This window comes from Anthonomus grandis, chromosome 8 (assembly GCF_022605725.1).
Source record: "Anthonomus grandis grandis chromosome 8, icAntGran1.3, whole genome shotgun sequence".
Lineage (NCBI taxonomy): Eukaryota > Metazoa > Arthropoda > Insecta > Coleoptera > Curculionidae > Anthonomus > Anthonomus grandis.
This window is the reverse complement of record NC_065553.1, coordinates 23,999,212-24,022,429: the sequence shown is the minus strand read 5'-3', so window position 1 is coordinate 24,022,429 and position 23,218 is coordinate 23,999,212. Positions and strand designations below refer to the sequence as shown.

Below are 23,218 nucleotides of genomic sequence, written 5' to 3'. Positions count from 1 at the left end.
ATTACGCAAATTAACTGCATCAATAAAGTTAATAATCTTTTCATTACTCCAATCCATTTTACTATGAACCACGTGCAATCACATAGACACAAAAAATAAAAATTCTTGTTAAAAATAAATGATTGTACCAAAAAAAAAACCCGCATGCACGCCTGGCACCTCGCTCTCGCAGTGGAAGCGAGACGTTAAGCCAAAAAATAAATATGTGAAAGCGCGATACAAAATAAAATTGACTTAAATTTCCATGTCCAGCGGATATTCGGCAATTCGTCTCGGCGACATTAAGCATTACAGAATATATAATAATAATAATAATAATAATAATAATAATAATAATAATAAGACGTTTATTAGCCACCAATACAAAAAAAAGCATAATTACAGAAGATAATATGATTATATACATGGAATTGAATATTAGAATATTAAACAAAGAGAGCATATTAAAAACAATAGGTTATATAAAGAATTTAGTTAACACAAGTATATAAGGCAACTAAAAAGCCATGCATTCAGACTTCCAGAAAAGAAGGAAACAACTTCCTGGATTCTGTTAAGGCTTATAATAGAAGAAGTGAGAGAAAAAAAAACAATTCTTATAGACAAACTAAAAAAAAAACAAATAGGTAGGCATATACTTATAAGGAGAAAAAGCAGTAGGGGGAAAAATGGATGAAACGGAATGAAAAAATTCATTTTTTCCGTTGAACTAACCAACACTAGTTTCGCTAGTGTAGTTTTGCTATATGGAGCAATAATTGCCCAAAAAATTGCTTGTGTAAATGCGGCTCAACAAATGTTATCAGCTCATCAAATTTTCTATTTCTGAATTTATAATTAATTTGGATTAGATCGGAAAAAGACACCCTGCACCCTGTGAGTTCTTTACTGATATTTAATATCTTTCTAGCGACCAGTCGTCCCTGCTCAAAGCAATAAAATCTATGAAGTAAGGTATCTTTTGTATTTCCACATGTTTGGCATAACTTGGAGTTGGCTCTACCTGTTCTATGTAAATTTATTTGAAAAGGGTAGATTTGATGCGTAATTACATACAATAAACTTTTTTGTTCATGCGACAAAACTTTTAAATTTATATTATTAAAAATATTTGTCCAAATCAAATTTTTTTGTTTTTTTACAATACTAGGTACTTATCTATTTTGTATAATAAACTGATTATAAATTACTTTGGAGCTAAGTTCTGAACTTAAAACAATTCTTGGAAGTAAGTATGCAACTTCTAAAATATAACGTTTTAAATGTGGAAATTCATGAGAAACACAAGTGATATTAGGAGGGTTAGATATAATTAATTCACTTTTTATTATAACTTTTTCTGGCATATCTATTATATTTTTAATTAATAATGTAGGTATTAGCTTTTGTCCGTGGGTCAAACATTTCTAGTCCACTATCTTTTTTTGATAAAATTATTGTACTCTTTGCTACATAAATTCTATTTTGAGCCCATAAAAACCAGCGACCAATAGAACTTATTCCTTTAGCAACTAAAACGGGAATAGGCAACAATAAACCAAACCTTTAATAGTGAATAAATATTAATAAACGAGGCTCTTTGATATGACGACAGATTTCTTTTTATTTTCTATATAAGTGTATATTGGACATTATTTGTCACCGTCTTCCAATTTAAATGTATCATTTCGTGGATGTTATTTTAAAAATAAATATCCGAAATTTTTGTTTTAATATCTATGTGAAACCAATCATAATCTGTGTCTTTAAATGTATGTTTGTTGATAGGGCCTAAGTCAATAGCTTCACATTTTACATATAATGTAATGTGTAGTTAACATATAATTTGCAGTTAACTTTCAAAAATCATACCCACGTCTTACCCAGTTCTTAGTCGGCCTGGATATGTTATTAGGTATAATCTTTCAGCGATCATTATATATGAATATTACGTTTAAATTCCATAAAAACAATTTTGGTATCATTATAACATGGGTATGGCAGGTCTTTCCACTGATCATTTTTAATTTTTTCTACAGTACCATATAACGATAGAGCTTTTATGACTAAGGCATCATCTATTTTCAAGGAATATCTGTGAATTTTAACAGCAAATTTTTGACTTTTTGATTCTAAAATTACATGATAACTTTTGCCATCTACTAATTTTCCTTCATGTTGATCGAAATCCCTCTCAAAAATTTCTGCTAATTTGACTTTAACATGACCTTACATCTTCCATACATAGCGATAGTTTGAACATCTAGGACATCTAATTTTAAATACTTTTCAATAAATTTGTGTGATATATGAAAAAAAGTCTAGTGGTGTTAGGTCTGGCGACCGCGCGGGCCATTCAGTTGCACCACGCCTGACAATCCACATCCCTGGAAACTGTTCATTAAGATTATTTAATTATTATTTAACATTTTAGAAAATGTATTTATTATTTAACAGCTTAGAAAAATATCAAAAACAGAAATTTTTTAGTTTCCGATTTCCACAGATCCATGTGGGAGAACTGAGAAAAAAATTAGCAAATAATCTTAATAAAATGATTGTTTCTGTACGTGGTTAGTTAAACCGAGTGAATTTAAGTTATAGTGTTCTGTTGGAATGCACTCTATAAAGTAATTCCAGATGAAATAATAAATTATCTTAAAGCAAATATTAGCTAAATTTTAGTGTCAGAATAATTTTTTCATAAAATTTTTCACTTGAAACAAACCATAATACATACATCATTTTCTGATATATTATTTCATATATGACCCATTTTTGTAGGTTAAAAACTTTTTGAGCTAACATTAGTTTTGCCCGTCAGGAATTAAATCCCACCAGAGTTGAGGTTTCTAGAACAAAATGCGTTTTGAATTAAAAAAAAAATTAAAATTGAAAAAACCGAAAATGAAAACAAAAGGCGCTAAAAATTCCTATTTCGGTAATAACAATAATAATAATCTTTATTTAGCAAATTGCTACACATAAAATACAAAGAGGTTAAAACGACAAAAATTAAATATAAAAAAACAAACATGGGCCTAATAATACAATTTTAAAATATGTACTCTTAATAGTCGTTTAAAACTATTTATATTATTACAGATTTTTAAGTCATTAGGCAATTTATTAAATTTGAGCAAACGTTTATAGAGCACGGAATTAAGCATTTGAACGGTGTTACACTTATGAGATAAAATAAAATCAGTACAATTCCTAGTACTATAATTATGGAGATCACAAAATAGCACTAACTTATCACATATATAATTAGGTAAAAGGCATTTCCTTAACTTAAATATGAATACATTAACATTAAACATAATTCGTTGATGGAGGGTCAACATATTTAAGACATTTAACATTATTTTAATAGGAGTATAGCGGTTTCATCTCAATATTGTTCTCATTGCCCTATTGTGAATTTTTTCCAATTGACAGATTTTATATTGCGGTAAATTATATAAAAGAGTTGAACAAAATTGTAAATGCGAAAGAGCTATAGCATTAAATAACGTTTTTTTTTGTATTAATTGATAAGTTTTGTCCCACCCGATTAATGAATCCTACCTTTTTAGCAAACTTTCTCATGATATAATCCGCATGAGCCTGAAAAGTTAAGTTCGAGTCTAAAATTACTCCGAAATATTTAATTTGGTCCTCGTAAACTAATTTCTGTCCATCCACACAAACACAGAACACTTACACTTTCAATGTCAATAGAAGATGTCTTCGACCGTCTACCAAATATACAAAATTTTGATTTTGTGGTATTAAAGCTTAACTTATTGTTACAAAGCCAGTCAAACAAATTGCCAAGTTCTATGTTCATGTCGCAAATCATTTGCTGTAGATTTTGACCAACTATATAGAGCATAGTATCATCAGCAAATAAAATAATATTTGATTTTTGAGCCACCCTAACCATATCATTAATGTAAAATAAAAACAATAATAAACCCAGAACAGTACCTTGGGGCACACCGACATCGACATTTACAGTTTCAGACATAGCATTATTAAACTTCACACGTTGTAACCTATTACACAAATAAGACTTTAACCACTTTAAAACGTTCAGCTTAATTCCTATGTGCTTTAACTTATCCAACAATATATCTCTATCAACAGTTTCAAACGCCCTTTTAAAATCCAGAAACATAGCCAACACATAATTACCTGAGTCAATTGCCTTTAAAAAATTATCACAGAAGAAGTACAGATTCACATGAATGACGTTTACGAAAGCTAGATTGGTAAGGAACTATAATTTCGTTGTTACCACAGAACTGCAGTAATTGCTCTTTTACACATACTTCTAAGACCTTTTCATATATAGGAACAGTATTGATAGGACGAAACTCATTAGACAACTTGGTATTTGGCACCTTTGGAACAGGAATAACTGTTGATATCTTCCAGGACTCCGGGAAGACGCCATTTGAAAGTGAGGTGTCGACGTCCAACAGCCTATTTCCAGCAACATGAAAGACATCACAAAGAATCTGTTTGGCCATCTTCACCCCCGCCTACATTTTTTAGATTATTAATGACTTGTCTCAATTTAGCCATTGATATTGGTTCAAAATTCTGGAGAATATTAGTTGAGGTTGGACTTCTTGGGGCATTGCTAACTATATTTTGTTGCGGTATATTTTGAATAATCTCACTGATACTATCTATAAAAAAATGATTAAATTGATGTGCTATTGCTGCCACGTCAGTCTCAAACTTTGTTCCAAAGAGAATTTCGCTCTGTATTGCTTCAGTTTTACCCGGCAGAAGGGTCTTCAGATTTTTCCGTAGCTCCCCTGGATTTTTTCGATTTTTATCTATGGTTGCAGCAAAATAATTGTCTTTCTCATTCCTAATTTTACTCACGATAGCATTTCGTCTTGACTTATACTCTGCCCAAATGTCTTCACTTTTATGTAAAATGGCTCTTTTATACAGACTATCCTTCTCACGCATTAGATTTTTAATTTCCGAGTTAATCCACTTCTTATCTTAATATTTTTGTTCTGTGACAGCTTCCCAGCTGTCATAGGTCACATTTTGTTGAGGCTTGATGTAATAGAGAAGATGAAGGCTTCTGCTTGTAAATTAACATCTGAAATGCTGTTGTTCCAAGGTGTACTGTATTGATCTCTGTTATAATGTTTAGTAGATCTTTTCAAAGTAGTGATATTCGGAGTCACTATATTTTGATGATCAACATTAATCGAGATAATCGAATGGTCACTGATTTTCGGTGTTAAACCAAACAAAATTTTCAACACATTGCACAATTTTTAACTTGTATCGAAAATCATTTCTTACTAAAGCAATTACTCCTCCAGTTCTATTATTGTCTGTCGCACACTTTTCCAGTTTGTACCCCTCAACATTAAGTTCACAGGGTTCAATATCCTCTGATACATGAGTTTCACTGAGAAACAAGATCTTAGGTTGCCAGTCCTTTAATTAAACAATTATTTCATGCGCACGCTGCATAATTTACACATTTAGGTACATCCACATTACATTCTTTGTCATCATGTTCGCCAGTACATTTACCGCACATCTTACTTCCTTCACAATCATTGGCAATATGTCCATAACGGCAACATTTAAAGCAACGACGAATATTGTAATCATTAAATACCCAGCATCTGTTCCAACCAATGTTTATTTTTTCTTTTTCAATAAAGTAACTATAGGTGTTTGAATCAACTTTAATAACCAAATTAAATCTTTTGTTAATAAACTTTATTTTCCTAATTACATTAATTTTGGTTTCTGAATTTCTTTGTATGTTGTTTTGCCCACAATTTCCCCATCAGTCAGGGAATGTTCACACTCATTAATTCCGACTAACTTTAATCTTCTTTCCAATGATTTAGGAACATCTACTACGTACTTATCCCCCATTTTTGTTTGAATTTGAGTTTGTATAACTTTTAGATCCTTCTCGTTAGCACACCTCAAAACAATTCCTCCCCTTTTTGTAGGTTCACCCAATAATAAGCCAGCGCCGATATCAGTTGGGTCTACTTTTCTTCTTATGTCCTCCTTAACCTGCTTAGTATTTTTCTCCGCATCTTTTTGTTTCACCACCAAAATGTTATTGTCATTTTGTACTGCTCTCTCATAGGAAATTGGATGTACATTTGGACATATAGCAGCTGCTGCATCGACCTTATCTCCCAGTTCCTTCGTCTTCGCCACCAGAAACTGTAAGGTGTTACTGATTTCAGCAACACAGTCCTGGTCAATGAAATCATCGACTCTGCTACGCTTTCTGGTTCTCGGTACATCAACTATTGATCCCTCGCACACATCGCACTTCCAGGTTGATTTCCTCATGTGGAAGCCCCGCATATCTACATTTCCACACTTTCCATGAAGATACTGTTGGCATGCTGTGCACTGAATTATTGCTTTAAAATCGTCAAACACGACTTTACATTTAAAACAACTATCAGTATCTCCATCAAACAGATTTGCACTATTACTTGCCATTATACATACAAAAACACATCAGAGTTTTGAAAATTAAAATTATCCTACTCCAGTCCTGGCAGTTTACACGTTCACCGAACTAAATTTTATTCGGGTTTCAATAAATACCAAATATGCGCTGCCCTATCGCACATTAACAATTTGATTCTATTCACTTGGATAACAATAGACCGATTTTAGTTCACTACAATTTTGTAACTTTTCACTAATAATAATTTTCAAACAGATTTTTTAGTAAAAAAATCAAATACTAGACACTTTTGGGCACAAGCTGATACCAGACACATATATCTTTAAAACTTTTTTCCGACTTTAAATAATAAAAATATAAGAGCTCATACGAAACGCGTCTAGTCTAATAATTTGGTGTCTAACCAACTATAACTCGAGAAAATTTTTTAGATTTTTCCTATTTAATTAAATCTACTTTTGGATTCTGCTATCAAAATTATACCGTGCAATTTAAATTTTGTGGAATATTTAAAGTAACAGTTTTTAGTTCAAATGACGCTTCCTACCAATTTTGCTAAAAACTTTCGCGTACTACTGGATCCTAGATCCAATATTTCAAAGTACTCACATTTTACTTTCAAACAAGCCCAAATTGAGAACAAAATCGGATAGTCTTTTAAAAGTTACAGCCATTTAAACAATTACACTTTCACTACCTTCCCTCATTTTATGATGGTCGGTACGCTAATGAATCTTTGACAAAATGATGGACAATATTCCAAGGTTCGTAATTATGTTAAAAAAAAGATACCTTAAAATAACATTTTTCGGAGAAAATTAAAATTGAATTATTGACCTTTTAATCACGCTCCTAATGGCCATATTTGTAACTTAAAAATAATTTCCAGCATTTTCTCTTGGCCACTTAATTAATAATATAAAAAAAATCAAATGATGTCAGATTGACAGGTCCCAAGATATAGTCGCGATCCACGCTTAGAGAAACACCCTGCATATTTCAAAAAAAAGTATTCCAATAAATAAATATTCCAGAAATTTCAAATTTTTTGGAAACTTCTTCAGATCTCTTTCAGAGATTTCTAATAATTTTTCATATTTTTTTGGCTTTTCGAGTCATTGGCGGCGTCATTCTTCATACTTCAACATTCTTTTATATCTATATCCTTTCTAAGTGAGTGGTACTAACTAGAAGAGCAAATCTAATCCAACATATAGAGGCGAATTTTAATACAAGAAAAAGTAAATACGAATATTGCTAACGAAAATTCCAACAGTTTACCCCAATTTTCAAAAATAAACAACCTACTTCTTGCAAGTTTCTGTAGGCAAAATATATGATCAAAACCGCCCAAAACATGTTTTAATACGAAACCAGAAAAATGTTTCGGCCTGTCGCAGCTGTTAAAACTTTTCGCCATCTCGCCTCTTATCGAAAACATTTTGGAAATTAATCCGGACTTGACAGAGAGCACGGATGGTCTCGAAAATAAGTTCCAAGAGGTGTTGAAGTCACTTATACACGTGTCGCTGTTCGTCCCGGGTATTTAACAGGATGAACGCATCACTTTTGATTGATTTAAAGGGATCTAAGACGGGGATTCGATGGAGGAAGATGCACGAGGGGATTTCGTGATGAATTTTCCCGTATTAAGGTTGGATTAATATAAGATTTTTTTGTAGCAAAATGAACTGACTAAAATAGTAAGTATAAAAGCTTTTTATTTAATAATAATTACAATAATAATAAGATAATGTTTTTTTTTATTCTATATAAGCAAAATAAAGATAAAAACAAAGAACTTTATTGGTACTAACACAAAAGCTTGCACAAGTCAATTAATTACATATTATTTAACAAAAGCAAAGACACACTTATACAAGCCTAAATCTAATATGTATAGTCTGTAAGGTCAGTAAAGTTATTGTTGATATATTCATCGATATTAAAAAAACTCTTACCGACAGGATATTCTTTTAACACTACTTTAAACGTTTTGAGAGGCAGTATTCTAATTTAAACATGGGGCCATAAAAAGATATTAGTGTTGTTTCTAGTGAAATATGAATATTAGCCTTGACACGCGATAGACAATAGTAGATATATAAACAGGGCACAGTTAAAATATTGAGTCTTTAGAAATGCATTCTACACTCCGACCTTTACTTCAAGTTTTCGAGGATCCTAATGGCCTTTCTCTGAAGGGACAAAAATACGGCCCACATTGGTTGCATCTAGAATCCCATAGGAGATTTTTGAATGGATATACGCAAAGTAAGCAGACAGTGCAACTTTAGGAAACACATTCTGCCTCAAGCTCCGAAGTGCAAAAACGCCAGATGCGACTCCAGGGCATATGTAATCAACATGCATCTCATAGAAGTTTGGAATCAATTTTTGTCCCAAAAAAGATTTCCGGTGCATTGCCAACATTAGCCAAATCTAAATTGCGAGTAGATATGTACAGTTGTTGGTTTTTATCTGCATTTATATTTAATTGGGTAGAATAAAACCAATCTGAAATATTCGATTGTGTCTCCTGTATATTCATGTGAAAATCACCAAGTGCATATGCCTTTTTCATAAAGTGATATCGTCAGCAAAGAGAATAAGATCAGCATTAGGATCACTGCCCATGAATGCATCATTAATATATATATTAAAAAAAAGCAGAGGTCCCAGCACTGATTCTTGTACTTCAAGTTTTAATTCTGCAAAATTAACCACTTCAGATCTACCAGAGAGATAGGATTTTATTAACTTTATGCTACAGCTCAAAAAATTATAATATCTTAGTTTTACTGGAAAAGTTTTAAAGGAGACACAATGGAAAGGCTTGCTCAAATCGCAAAATGTGGCTCCAGTGAATTGTCCTTTTTAAGCCCATCATTTATTATCTCTATAAAGTGATTAATTGCCATTGTTGTAACTGTTTATTACTAAAAAAACCATTGGATTCAAAGAACAGATTAGTTCTAGATTTTAGGGATTTTCAAAGATTTTTGAGAAAAGAGGGACTATTGATATATGTCTATAGTTTCTCATGTCGGTACGAGGGCCTTTTTTATAAATAAGTGTAACTTTAGAGTTTTTAAGGACAGTGGGAGTCACTTATACACAAATTAAGAAACTTTACTAATGGATATATAATGATATTCACAATATGTTTAATCAACTTAGTATTCATTTCATAAAAATCAAGACTGTTTTTGTTTTTTAATGATTTGATTAGGTCGCGCAGCTCAATGATAGATATTTCGATAAATGTGAATGTATTATCTGGAAAGTGTAGATCAGCTGTGTATTTCTTAACATAATGGCATGGCAAAAGACCCTGGGAAGGTGGTAAACTATTTATGATTTTAGAGGCTATATTAGAGAAAAAGTTATTGAAATTATCAGGTGAAAATGTACTTACTGAGTTCTGTTTACGTCTTAAAATATTGGAATTGGTACGAACTATATCCCACATGGATCTTGGGCTGTACTTGTGTCATATGCTTCAGATTTTAATTTTTTTAAGTTATTGTGATAAGTACCCCTTAGTTCTTTTTTTAGGTGAGTAATAATATAGGCAACTCAGACACAAAATTTAAAAGAAAGCTCTCTTTGTTCCTTTAAACTATTGTTAAACCAGTTAAGGTTTAAACCTGTTTTCTTATCTGTACATTTAATAACTGGAAAAGCTTTATTAATGTTATTCTGTTAAAAAACAACAAATAAACGTACTTTTTCCTCAGTTCAAAGTTTATGAAATCCCAATTTATACAACTTACAAGATTAAAGAATCCAAACATGCCCCTTGTAGTATAAGGTTATATATTATCAATCAATTAGTTTTTCTTTTAATACAGTAAAATGATATTCGAATACCAGATGATCCGAAATATTGTGATCATAGGCAAACGCTTCTGAAAAAGATATATTCGCAAAAATGTTGTCCATGAGTTGGGCAGAAGATCCTTTGAGAAATGCCATAAGTTTCAACTAAATCAAGGAATCTATCTGTTTAATAATTGTCTCTTAGCAAAAAGCTAATATTAAAATTGCCATTTAGTACAAAGTGATATTTAAGAGAGTTCTAGTCGCTAAAGTCTCTGCATAAACTGATTAAAGTTACCAGATGGTGGCCTATAAGGAGTCATTATCACCAATTTGTATTTATCAGATTGTACAGCACATATTTCACAGTGCATTTCTAGAGACAGATTACAGACATCATTTCGAGGGATAAAATTACCTATAAATTATTAGCTAAAATTGCTACTTCACCATGAATGTGAGTAACTCTACAAAAATGTGCAATACAGCTATAACCATGTAATTTAAAGGAATCAGTTTCATGAGGCTTAAGCCAATGTTCACTAAAACATTGAATTTAAGGCTTAAAGCCTCAATTTCTAAAAAGTTATTTCTAATACATTGAGTATTTAGGTGCATTGAAAAAATCTCTGTATCATTTTGTTGATTAATACTGATAAAAATCTGTTCTTTGAGTTTTAAACTAAAAAATCACCCGCGCTAGAGTCCACAAATGACTTGTTTTGAGAAATCAAACTTTTTTACTTGAGACCTTGAGCATTGCCAAGCCTTTTTCTAAATCTACGCCTAGATAAAACAAATCCATTATCCGGTGCCTTCACCAGGTCGGCGTAACTTTCGGAACCAGGTCTATCGATGAGAGATACCTTACTATTTGTATTCAATACCAGACCTTTAGAGTAGCCTTTATTGTTTACATTAGGTGTTTTAATTATATCATTTTCAAATTTGGCAATTTTCTCGTATAGAAGAAGATTGTTTTGTTTTATTTTATTGTTTTTATCTTTTACTTCATCTAATAGTTTCTTCAGATACGAAATTTCAGTTTCCAGTTTTTTGTCATTTTCAAGTCCCTGCACTGTTGTTTTGTTTTTGTTTTTGACACAGCACGCAATTTTTGTATCATTAATTTTATTGATCGCTTTTCCGAGTTTTGCGGCATAACTGTTGCGGTAAATTGCGGAACAGTTCATACAAACAGACACTGCAGCTTTTTTTACACAGTATTTAAAACGCAATGTCTTAAACCCTTTTCCGTCGGCCACGGACTCGTCTCCCGACGAATCCACTTTTTTTTTTCTATACATGTTACAAAGATTAAAAATACGGAATATGCAATAAAAAGCAGAATCAGCTTGTCCCTAGGAACAGCTGCGAGCGCCTATACAAAAAGGTAATAAGATTTGTTAAATGCATAAATAAAATGCCTACATTTAAACAAGTGTTGCTGCTTTGATCAGTTGGACCCAGTAGAAAAGCTTTTGGTCAGAGGAAACTATTTAAAAAAAAAAATTAAATAGAGATTGTTAAGCAGTTTTCCCGGTAACGTGGTGAGTCTAACGACTATTTGTTTTGACGGTATCATGAGTCAGAGAACCATGATAAGATAAGAGCTCCGCTTTAATTTAAGTATGCTTTAATACAGCACTTGACCTAAACACTTATGCACAATAATTCATAACTTTGTAGAAAATCAATAACTTTACTCCAAAAAAACCCAAATACCAAATTTCAATCAAATCGGACAAATAGGAAAACAGTTTTGATTGTCACGTGACCCGAAATATTTCAAATATTTGGAAAAAAAAATTATACCCTAAGTCAATGCCAAATACCAAATTTCATTCAAATCGGGTATATAACAAAAAAGTTTCAAAAAATAAATAATCCCACATAAAAACATTAAATCCCGCTTAGATTTTTTGTACTGTTATTTTTGTCTAGCGAAATCCTTGTATGCGCCACTGTATCGCATTAATATTATAATAATACAGAATAAATTGTTAAAACGTCAAAACTTTTCCAATTTATCACGGCTCAAAGAATACGATTTTTTAGGTATTTTAAGCATTTTATCAAGAAAGTTAGTCGCCATTAAAATTAGGCATAGACGTCAAAATCAACCATTTTCAGGCGATGTTTTAAGGTATAAAAAAAGTTTTCACCTTATCATTCGTACATGGAAAAATAGTAGAAAGCTTCAGGAACAGATTAGAATTAATTCTGGCCCGATTCCAATCGATTTTATTAGTTAAATTTTAATTATAAAAAGGGTCTTTTTTCGGCAAAAATCCTCGTTTCTGATGCTGAATGTGCAGGGGAATTTTTTGCAAATTTTACGCGATTGGTACTAAACCGGAAGAAAATTAGTTTTGGGGTACTTATAATAATGGTGAAAAATTGAGATATTTAGTATGTTGTACTAAAATGAATAGCGCATTTGCTCAAGCAATTATGGTTCATCAATGACATACAGGGTGCACACAATTAATTTCCAAAGTCAAAAATTCATAACTCAAAAACGGTTTTACTTAGTACAGGTAATATTGGAAAATATTCGCCACTAAAAAGTTATTAAAAGTAGAAAAAAAAAGTGTAAAAAGGGTATTTTTTAAATAAACAGTTCTTACCCTGTACAAATAATAACATTAACCTTGATACGCCGTTTTATTCGAAAAAAATACAGAGTTAATTAATTCAAATATTTTTTTTTTAATTTTGCACCAAAAAAATGTTACATAGAGGAAACTAAAAAAATGCAATTTTTTAAGGTTTTTTTTATTTTTTCTCCAGAATTTCTTTTTTTTTAAGTTTCTTAATGGAGTTTGTAGCTCTCGATAAGACGTACATATCTTCTATAGGTCATTATTTTCACAAATATACCGTTCAGCCGTTAGAGGGGCTAGAATATCACACATTTCTAAAACCTAGGACGTTAAAAAAATACAGTCCGTATGCTGAGAATAACCAAAAACTATATCGCACTGTCTCACATAAACTCTAAATGATCCGTAAGGTTTCGTAAGATTCAAAGAATCGTTGCGACCTGTAACGAATTCTCATTGAACTGAACTCATAAACTGAATCATTTCTCCATCTTAAATAGAACCAAAGTTATAAACACTTTTGTCCGACGGGTCTGAATTTTGTGCGAACAATCCCCTGCGGTAGAGCGTTCATTTTTTTGTTATTTTCTAATAAATGTTTTCTTAAATGCAAATACTAATCCACCCATAATACACTTCAACGGCATCTTCATTTTTGGTTACTATATTAGAAACAAAAGATTTGTTGAAGATATTAGTTATCAAGGATGTAAATAGACTCTCCTTAAAGTAGTCCACAAAATTGGTCTCCGTTGCAGAAAATTTTGAAACAATCGAGAAGTGCCAATGAAGCATCAACTTATCAGATCGCTTATGATTGAATTTCTTAGAAAAAAGCGTCAGTATAGAGAAAAACAGCGCGACATAATATACATGGACGAAACTTCACGAAACCGCACTAAAGAATGGAGTGATAAGAGTTTGGAAGGTATTAAAAAACTGATAGGCAAAGGACCTTATTATTATAGTAAATGGAGATGATGAAAATGTGTTTGTTTGCTAATATGTTATTTGAAAATCAAATTCCACAACTGGCGACTATTATCATGACATGAACTTCGAAAATTATAAAAAGTGGGTGACGAAGAATCTGATTCCAAATTTAAAACCAAGACCTATGGTTGAAATCGATAACTTCCCCAGATCTAAACCCAATTGACTTTGTTTGGGTTGAAGTAAAGGGATCCGTGGCAAACAAAAACAATATATTTCAAAAAAAAACATCAGTAGATATTGTCGTGAATCAGCTTCTTATTAATGTAGATGAAACTAATAGTGAATCAGAAAGTGATACAGATTTTAAAAAAATTAGTGAAGTGTCTGTTTTAAGTCTGATAGTCATGCCGCGTGTAATGTTGACTGATAAATATTGAATGCCTTTAAATCCTTTCGTTTTTTATGATATCTACTTTGAGGGCCAGATTTACCAACTTAATACCCAGGGGTCGTGCTTTTCCTTCTTCAGTTGTTCCAAACTTGTAACTATCTGGGATATTAGAAAAATGACATCATAGTATTGATATCCAGTCCTTTTTGTAAGTTTTGTTATGAGTTAGCCCTTCCTTTAAGGCGGTATATAATTAGGTCAAATTTCTTGGTTTTTTGGTCTACTTTAAGCAGTCTTGTTTTTAGATGATTATTTTCTTGCTTTAGCACTTCGTTCTTTTTTTATGCAGTTTAGTTCCTGCACAAGTTCTACAAGCGCTAACTTTCCTCCTTAATTTCCTCTTTGGTCTGCCATAACTCTTCTTTAATAGTGTCGTTTTGCTTGATAAAAGCTTTTTTGGATCAAATTGTATAAGTTCTAATTTATCATGTTATCCATAACAAACAGCGCTCGTATATGATAATATTACTGGTGCTGAGTGCGTGATACAAGGTTACTATTAGGTGCATGTGTTATGAAGTCCAGTGATAATATAACCACTAAACAATGCAAAACTAATTAATAATTACTTTGATATGGAAACAATGCTATATTTTGTATTTTATAACTCAGTGGTGGTCTTTTAAAAAAGAAAAATCTCCATTAAGGTTCCTCAATAATTGAATGAAACAATTGAAACTTATTCCAAGAAGCTCAATTTTCGTGCGACCTGGATCAAACTAATTGATCAAAAACTTTCAAAAATGGTTTACATATGAAATTACTCCTTAGAGAAGGTTTAACGCCATAATGACAACTAACCTCTTCATTCAACTAATTATAAAAAAATATTGAATGTTATTTCACTGACTAGTAACGCACCAACAACACCATCATTAAGTCCCCAAAAAAGGGAAAAAACATGTAAGGGTGTGAATGAATGACACACCGATCCGAAATGATAATTGACGGCACTGTCCACGCCCAGTCTCGCATATATCACCCCTTATACGCGTTGTTGTCGTCCCCCTCGCACCCACGCGTCCCTATATTCCTGTCCTTGTCCCACCCACACGCATTGCGGTCTGGTATGGTGTGCATGGCGCCCGGTCACACCCACGCACCCGTCAAGCGAACCGGACCATTATAAATTGGGGTACCATTTTTCTTTCTTTTTTTTTTTGTTTGTGTGGTTCTGAATTAACTTACATCTCGGATGGATGAATGGACCATGCGGTAATTATCTCGGATGATATATAGAGCTAGTTTGGGCAAGTTGGTTGTATGATTTGTATACAGTTTCAGAGTTTTCTTTGTATTTTTTCCTAATTTAAATTTAATTTGCTAAAAGGCATTGATTGTGATATTACGAAGATTAGTACAGTATGTCTGCATCTGAACTTTAGTACAATACATGAACAGGAGATCTTGAGAATCTTAAAGTTACTCAGTTAAATGGGTAATTCACTTACATAAAAAAACATTACTTGATTACCATTATAATATCTGAGACTGAGATGGGGATTAAGGAATGCATATTGAATTTTTCCGCTTTTTTTATATTGTCGTTTTAATTCGAAATTACGGTCCGGATCATCTGGAATCTTATATTATTTTTAGATCCCTATACCAGGCAGTATGACATTAAGTGTATAATGAATACTTCCATATCTACCTACAGGCTAAATACTGTCAAGCATTCCATTGGTTGAATAGTCTCATTATATGTCTGGCAGAGTCTACATTTTTAGTCTGTGCCAGTTTTCAGGATTTTTGTCTTGGGAGTTAGTGGTGATTGCTTCTTCTTGACATGTAGTGGTGATAGGTGCCTCGATTTCCAATTCCAGTTTTGAGCCACATCCTGATATCTGCCTATCAAGTTGCAACCCTGTGGCTGATTTCCATACTAGTGAGTCATCTATCTCCATGTCTTCTTGGGACCTCTTGTTTTCCTGTCTATTGCTTTGATTTCTGTCTGAGTCGATTTTAATATTCCAAAGCAGTTTTTCAACACAGGAACTGCTGGTGTTGTGGTGGCCGATAGCTTATTTTTGGCCTTAAACTTAGTCTTGAGAATTCCTTTGATTCTTCTTAAGTAAGTTTCTTTTTCATCTGCTTGTGATTAACGTTTTCATTTTCCTCTATTTCCAGGTAATTATCTACACATATGCTTAAAATCTAGGAATATTGTTTGATTGGCTATACGAATTTTTAAAGGAAAAACTATCTTACAAGATACAAGTCATCACCAGAATACTAGATATAGATGATAAAAATGCAGTGTTGAAGCCCCGAGATAAAAAAGATAATTGGACAAAGTTGCTTTGAATATTTAAGCGCTACTGTTCATTAAAAAAAATGCTCATATTATTAGAACTGCACAGTCAATTTTTACTTTTAAGAAGACAATTCAATTCTTCTTAAATAAAATCACTAGGAATAAAGTATATTTAGCCAAAAAGAATATCTCAAAATATTGACAACTATGATCTCCAAATGTAGTAATTCTGGTTTTAATTTGTTTTTTGGGGTTGGTTGGATTTAATTTTTAGAGTAAGTTTGTTAGCGTTTCATTATAGTGTGTAAAACTTTTAAATAAATCATCGGGATAGATTCTACCACACGCAAGTTTTCTCTTGTGGCTATGCTATGTATTTATTGCAATGTTTAAAACTATATTAAGACTTAGAACATGAATAAGCAATAACAGAACGGCTAGAATTCCTAAAACCGCTTCTAAAAAATTTAAAATGGCAACACTGCAAGCAAAAGTTGATGTCATCTTGCGAAATGTCATCTTGTCAAACCGCTTTGTGTTTACATTCGGCATTTGTGAAGTTCTGTGTATTTTCTTTAGTTTTTGGTTGAAAAAGAAAAAAGGTTGAGTCATTTCGGTGTTTTTGTGAACTGTTACGATAGTAAACACTGGTGCTGTTTGTGCCGCACTTTGGGAATAATGTGATTAAAAAGCTAATAAGCTGATTTTTTTCAAGTAAATGCCGATATTGTCATAACATCATATCAAGGGGCAATCATCGTCATAAACGTAGAATAATAAAAACTTTTTATTAGATATGTACCTTTACTTTAATGACATACGTTAAAAAAAACGCATAGAGAATTCATAAACGGTAATATTGTTCACAATTTAAAGCATAATTTTTTAATAATAAATATTTATTATGTAAATATTTTTTGACGACGCCACTGGTAAAAATTACTTGTGTCGGTGGAATCAACAATGCGATCCAGCGGCGTTGCGATTTTGTTGCCTTTTTCCCTAATAAAAGTTATTTACTTTCATTTAACTTTAAATGTTGACTTGTTTATAGAGTAAAAATGTAAAAGAGAAATAGTATTGTTTTGCGACTGCCTGTTTGTTGCACATTATAAAGTGTGTTTTTTTGCCATTTCTACATAAATATTTGATGTCATTGCAGCAAAGATGTTGCAAGCAAACAAACTGCCCATAGTTCCACAGCAATGGTAATTCTAGCCTTTCAATGTTCTAAGTATTAAGAAAATTGTTTGTATATTTTATTGCAATAAATGCCGCATAATAATAATTAATTTATTTTAATTACAAATGAAACATTTTTTGTAACCATAAGTGGAGAGACCCCAGTAAGAAATTTATTATGAGATGATATCGAAATACTTTTCGTGAGAAAAATTGAAATTTATTTACAATATATGCAAAACGGCAACAAATTTGTAATTAGAATTTTATAAAAAAATAGATAAGACATTGATTGTGGCTCTACAAGGTCTTTCCATGCTTTGGATTAACTTATCCAGATCGTCTTGGGGAATTGCTATGCAAAACTGTTGAAGAGCTTGAAACAGTAGATCTCGATTTTAAAACTGATTTTGGCTCTAAAGAACTTTTAGCTAAAGTATATTCCAGGCATGCTCCATACGATCGAGATCAGGTGATTGAGCCGGCCAGTCTAAAACAAGAATATTCTGCTCTTCTAAACAATTTCGTGTGATTCCAGCGCTGCGTGGAGTGGCATTATCATGCATTAAAATAAAATTTGCACCAATATTTTGGGCGTATGGAACAATAGGTTCTAGAACATTTCTAACTCTTTCTTGACATCTCATTACCTGCCAAATGGCGTCCAGGTATATTTAAACAATTTAAAAAACACCTTTGCAGTACTAGACTTAGTACAGACCTAATAATATTGTATATTATCGATATTGTGTTTTTAGGCGTCTTTAAAAAAAACAGTTTTTTGTGAGTAAAATATCTGCAATTTAAGCCGTATATTTACATTATTAAATATTGGTAGAACTGTGTTACACTGCTCAACAGAGTTTAAGGTAAAAAAAAATAGTTATCATAAAATTAATAGTTAAAGTTTTAAATATTCCTAGATTTTGAGCATTTATGCATATCGTGTTCTTCAAGAGATCTGATAACTATTCTGTTGTCATTTTTTTTGTTTGTCCTTTTAGATGTCCTCACTTGTTAGTTTGGCACTACATATGTCTTGAAATTGCTGATTTTGGTTTGCATTTATAGCCGATATCTATTTTAGGTAATACGAGTGAAGGTACAAAGAGCAATGGCTATAATGAGTCTTCATGATAAATCCCACATCTATTTCATTGCCATCATCAGCTTCTTTAGATAGATTATTATTGTCTCGTTGTGCATTTTCAAACATTCCAATAATTATTCCATTAGTATTATTCTTATTGCAGATTGCACTGTCATGTTTAAGAATGATCCTTCGTTGCCGTTTCTGTTTCCATATTTTACCAACAATCGACTTTTGTTAACAAATGCTCATGTACCATTCAGGGAAAACGCGTCGGGATTTTTGAAATAAAGATTGTGAAGTAAACAGGACCCTTCGCCTATTATTTTGCTTTGCAAAAATTGTATTTTCATTTAATTTTTGTGCTGGTTTTTCATAATTGCTTACGAATACATTAACTCATGGCTTCAGTTCTGCAAATCTTCTTCATTTATTGAATTTACTTCTAATGCACCATATCTAACCTTTCTTCAGTTAACAATTTGAATATATTGCAATAATTCTAGGATTTTTTTAAAATCACCTTAGTTGCTGATAATTTTTCGGATTCCTAATTCATCCTGAATAGCATTGGAAATGCACACTTTCTGGATGACCTTCCAACGTCTAAGTAGCTTGGAACTCCATTTGTGTCTTCAAAGAAATGCAAAGCTTCTGATTTTGCTCTTCTTTTATATAATACGTTGCATCAAGAATAAGTTTTCTTCTCCTATTTTTTTAGCAACTGAATTTTACATATATTAGTTGACTAATGTGTGTATTTTAAGGAGGAATAAATTATTTAAATTTCTCCTTCCACTTTTTTTCACATGTTATTCGATTCATGGATTCGTTATAGCTGCCTTTCTTATAGTTCTTACAACTTTTCTTTATTAATTCCATCACATTTTGACTCACCGATTTATTATATTTGTTTCACTAAAATCCTGTGTTTTTCATTCTTTGAATTCAATAATTTTCAATAATTATTTCAAATCCTCCTCTTTCATGATTTTCATAATTGCTTTTTTGTGCACCTTGGATAACTCTTCTTCTCCTCTATGAACGATTTTCATACTCATGGATTTATTGATTTTTTTCAAATCTTTTGTCACTTATTGAACAAGATTTTTAGGTTATTTTACAATTTTAGTCCCTTATAATATGATATTTGGATTTATACACATTTACATTAAAATTGGATGATTATTTTAAGATTTGGTTGAGCTGTTTAATATATTATTTAGATCTCTCATTGTGCTAATTAGTTTATTTCTGGATCTAACGCATCTTGGATGGATTTAATCTCTAAATCTCTAACCCATATTCGTCCACTACTGGACATAAACGTCCTTTGATTGCTTTCACATTTGCCTATTTTGTTCCCCATTCTCCCAATGTATTCCACTCAATTCAGGTTTGCTATTCTTGCTCCTGTTCACATTATCACTCTGATTCTTCTACGTAACTCAGCAGTTAAGAGATTTCTAAGGGTCATTTCCATTGCCGCTGTGCCTTTTTCATTTTGGTTTAGTGTAGTCAAATATGTTTACATTAAAATAATTTACATTTTCTGTCGATTTCAAAGGTTATCTGGATATCGGGATCTTCCTCTTGGTCTCTTATAAGATCTCTATTTTACCAAGTATCATTCATGATGGTGGCTCTTAACAACTGAACATTTTTCCTGTCTGCCCGCTGACAATGGATGCAGTCCTTTTGACAGGAGTTTCTTGGTAGGGCATCTGCATTTCCATAGATTCTCCCTGCTCGATATTCAGTGTGAAAGTCAAACTCCTGTAGCCGCTCTAGCCAACTTGCCACTAGACCCTTTGGATTTTTGAACAGAAGAAGCTATTTAAAAGCTGTATGGTCAGTTAGCAGCAGAAACTTCCTCCAATTAAGATACTTTTAAAAGGGCTTCATTGCCTTGACGACAGCTAGCAACTCTTGACGAGTGACGCAATAGTTACACTCTGGCTTGAACAGCATCTTATTAACATATCCAATGACTTTTTCTTCTTGGCCATCCTGAACTTGGGATAGCACGGCCTCTATACCCCCATTGCTAGCGTCAGTGTCTAGTACAAATTTTTCGTCAGTTAGGGGATAGCTCAAGATAGGTACGCTCGTCAAAATCTCTTTTAGGTGATCGAAGGCTTCCTGGCGATCTTGGGATCATTGGAATGTAGGTTTTCCTTCTGTCAGCCGAATTACTGGTTTTGCGATATTAGCAAATCCCTCTACATAGCATTGGTAGTAAGCACATAATCCCAAGAAGCTAAGTAGCTTATACTTGCTTTTGGGAACTGGCAAATTTTTGATAGTCCGGACATTTGCCTTGTTAACCGCAACTGGAAACAACGTGACCCAGATATTCTACAACTTTGAAACAGATGATTTTTCTTTAAGCTCAATTTTAAACCAGAACCATATATTAGGACAAGCAGATAGCAATACATTGGTTAAAAACATTTCTCTTCAGACAAATTAGCAAATCTGACTATAATATGTGCCTTAAGTTCTCAAATGCGGGTCAAGTTATTCATATTTGTTTAAGCAATTCCCAAGATTGATTCTTCTATTTATGCAGAATTCGTGGTTAAGATATCTTTAGGAGGTAGTTACTTCTACTTCGATGCCATCTATGTATAGTCCTTCATCAAATACAAGTTTAGTCACTTTTAGTCTAAACTTATGGGATTCCGGGTTTATCTGTTATCGCATGGTCAAGGCGATCTGCTTGTTTGACTATGTCATCTGCAAATCTTAAATGTGTTAGGATTTCACCGTTTATGTTCAACCCTCTATTTACAGATTTAAACTCAGGCAGGTTCGTAAACAGTTTCGGCGAAATAACTTTCACTTGCCGAACTCCTCTATTTATTTTAAATTTATTTATTGTCTTCTGCAGTTTTAGGTTAGCTGCAGCATTTTTATATATAGACTATATATTCCTAAGATATATGAATGGTTTATTCTACAGTCGGAGAGTGACTTTAATATCTGATACTGGTTTAAAGCGTCAAAGTTTTTTTCGTGGTCCACGAATATTAGGACAAGTGGTTTACTGTATTCAGTGAAGATCCTTCATGAGATAATCATAAACTGATAAAGGTTTAGTTTTCCTTTAAATCTGTTTCCGATAATTCAAGTAAATAGCTTGTACATGTGAGACTGATACGACGGTAGTTTGCTGATTGGTTGATTGATTGGTTATAGCCTTTTTTTATATATTAGGGTAATGGTTGCATTGTTCTATTGCTGTGGTATATTACACCCATTAAACACAACTTTAACACTCTGCAATAGCTTGTGGGTTGTGCCAGTCTAAGAGCTTCAATGGTCACTTCATCTTCTCCAGGGGGTTTGTGGTTTTTTATTTCAAAAATTGCCTTTTGCATCTCATAAATTGTGATTTTCTCTGATCCCTGATTTAAGAGTCTTGGGAATTAAGAGCTCCCTATAGAATTCTTCAGATATACTAAATAGTAGTAGAGGAATTTTCCTCACTTGTAGTTTAATTTTTTCCAAATGCACCTTGGATAACTATTCTTCTAATAAATTACAAAGAAAAGAATCACGTATGTCTTCTTTCAATCCTCTTGACATATTGAGCTTGATATTTGAGAATATGAAATCTATTTCATTTAAAATTTTCGAATTATATAAATCTTCTGATTCAAACCATTTAACGTTTAAAACATTTAGCATTAATGACAAAACACCTGATTAATAATTGTTTTTTTTTGTTTCAGGACCCATTTTCGGTGAGTAAATGCTGTACTGGTAAGATATACAATAAAATACTAATAACCCTAACCTTAAATATAATAATTCTCTGTACAAATCCTTACTAATGACTCCCAATCACCATCAATTCCTCCATAAACACAATTTTCTTAATCTCTCTCCCTTTATATTTTTCCCCCAAATAAACTACCAAATTACTACCTACCAACCTACCAATTAGAAAATTATCAGAAAAAAAAAATCGTTGCCATTTCACGTACAGGTTTTCGTTCGGTATTGCGTGACCGACATACAAGCTGGTCAAACTTTTGCAGATGATACTGACATGATAAGGACGTCGTAATGTTGTTAAAAAAAAGGTGTTCGGTCAGTTTTATAAGTGACGCGGAGTAACGGATTCGGGAGGTCGTACACTAACGGACTAATTTTTTTAAATTATTTGGTGTAAGATAAAATAAAATAACTGTTGTATTATTTTAGTGAGCATTGGCATTATTCAAATTTTTATTGTAGTAAAATTCGGGGTAGTGTTACGGGTTTATTTGGGAATTTTTATGTTAAGTGTTTGTGTGAAAAAATTCCCAAACATTATTAAAGCAAAAATGTTGTCCTATGACCAACTGTTAAAGAGCGAGAGCAATTCGTAGATTTGTATACATTAGTTTTTTTTAATTATTTGATATATCCCTAG

General features: G+C 32.3%; 1 protein-coding gene across 1 annotated transcript in view; it reads left to right on the top strand.

Moving 5' to 3' along the window:
• Window positions 1-22,649, top strand: part of LOC126739971 (ankyrin repeat domain-containing protein SOWAHB-like) — a 344,656-nt gene extending 322,007 nt beyond the window's left edge. Inside the window, exon 6 of the mRNA XM_050445806.1 lies at window positions 22,533-22,649. Coding sequence (XP_050301763.1) covers window positions 22,533-22,634 — 102 coding nt within the window. The 3' untranslated portion in view covers window positions 22,635-22,649. The remainder of the gene's footprint in view (window positions 1-22,532) is intronic.
• Window positions 22,650-23,218: the final 569 nt, after the last annotated feature.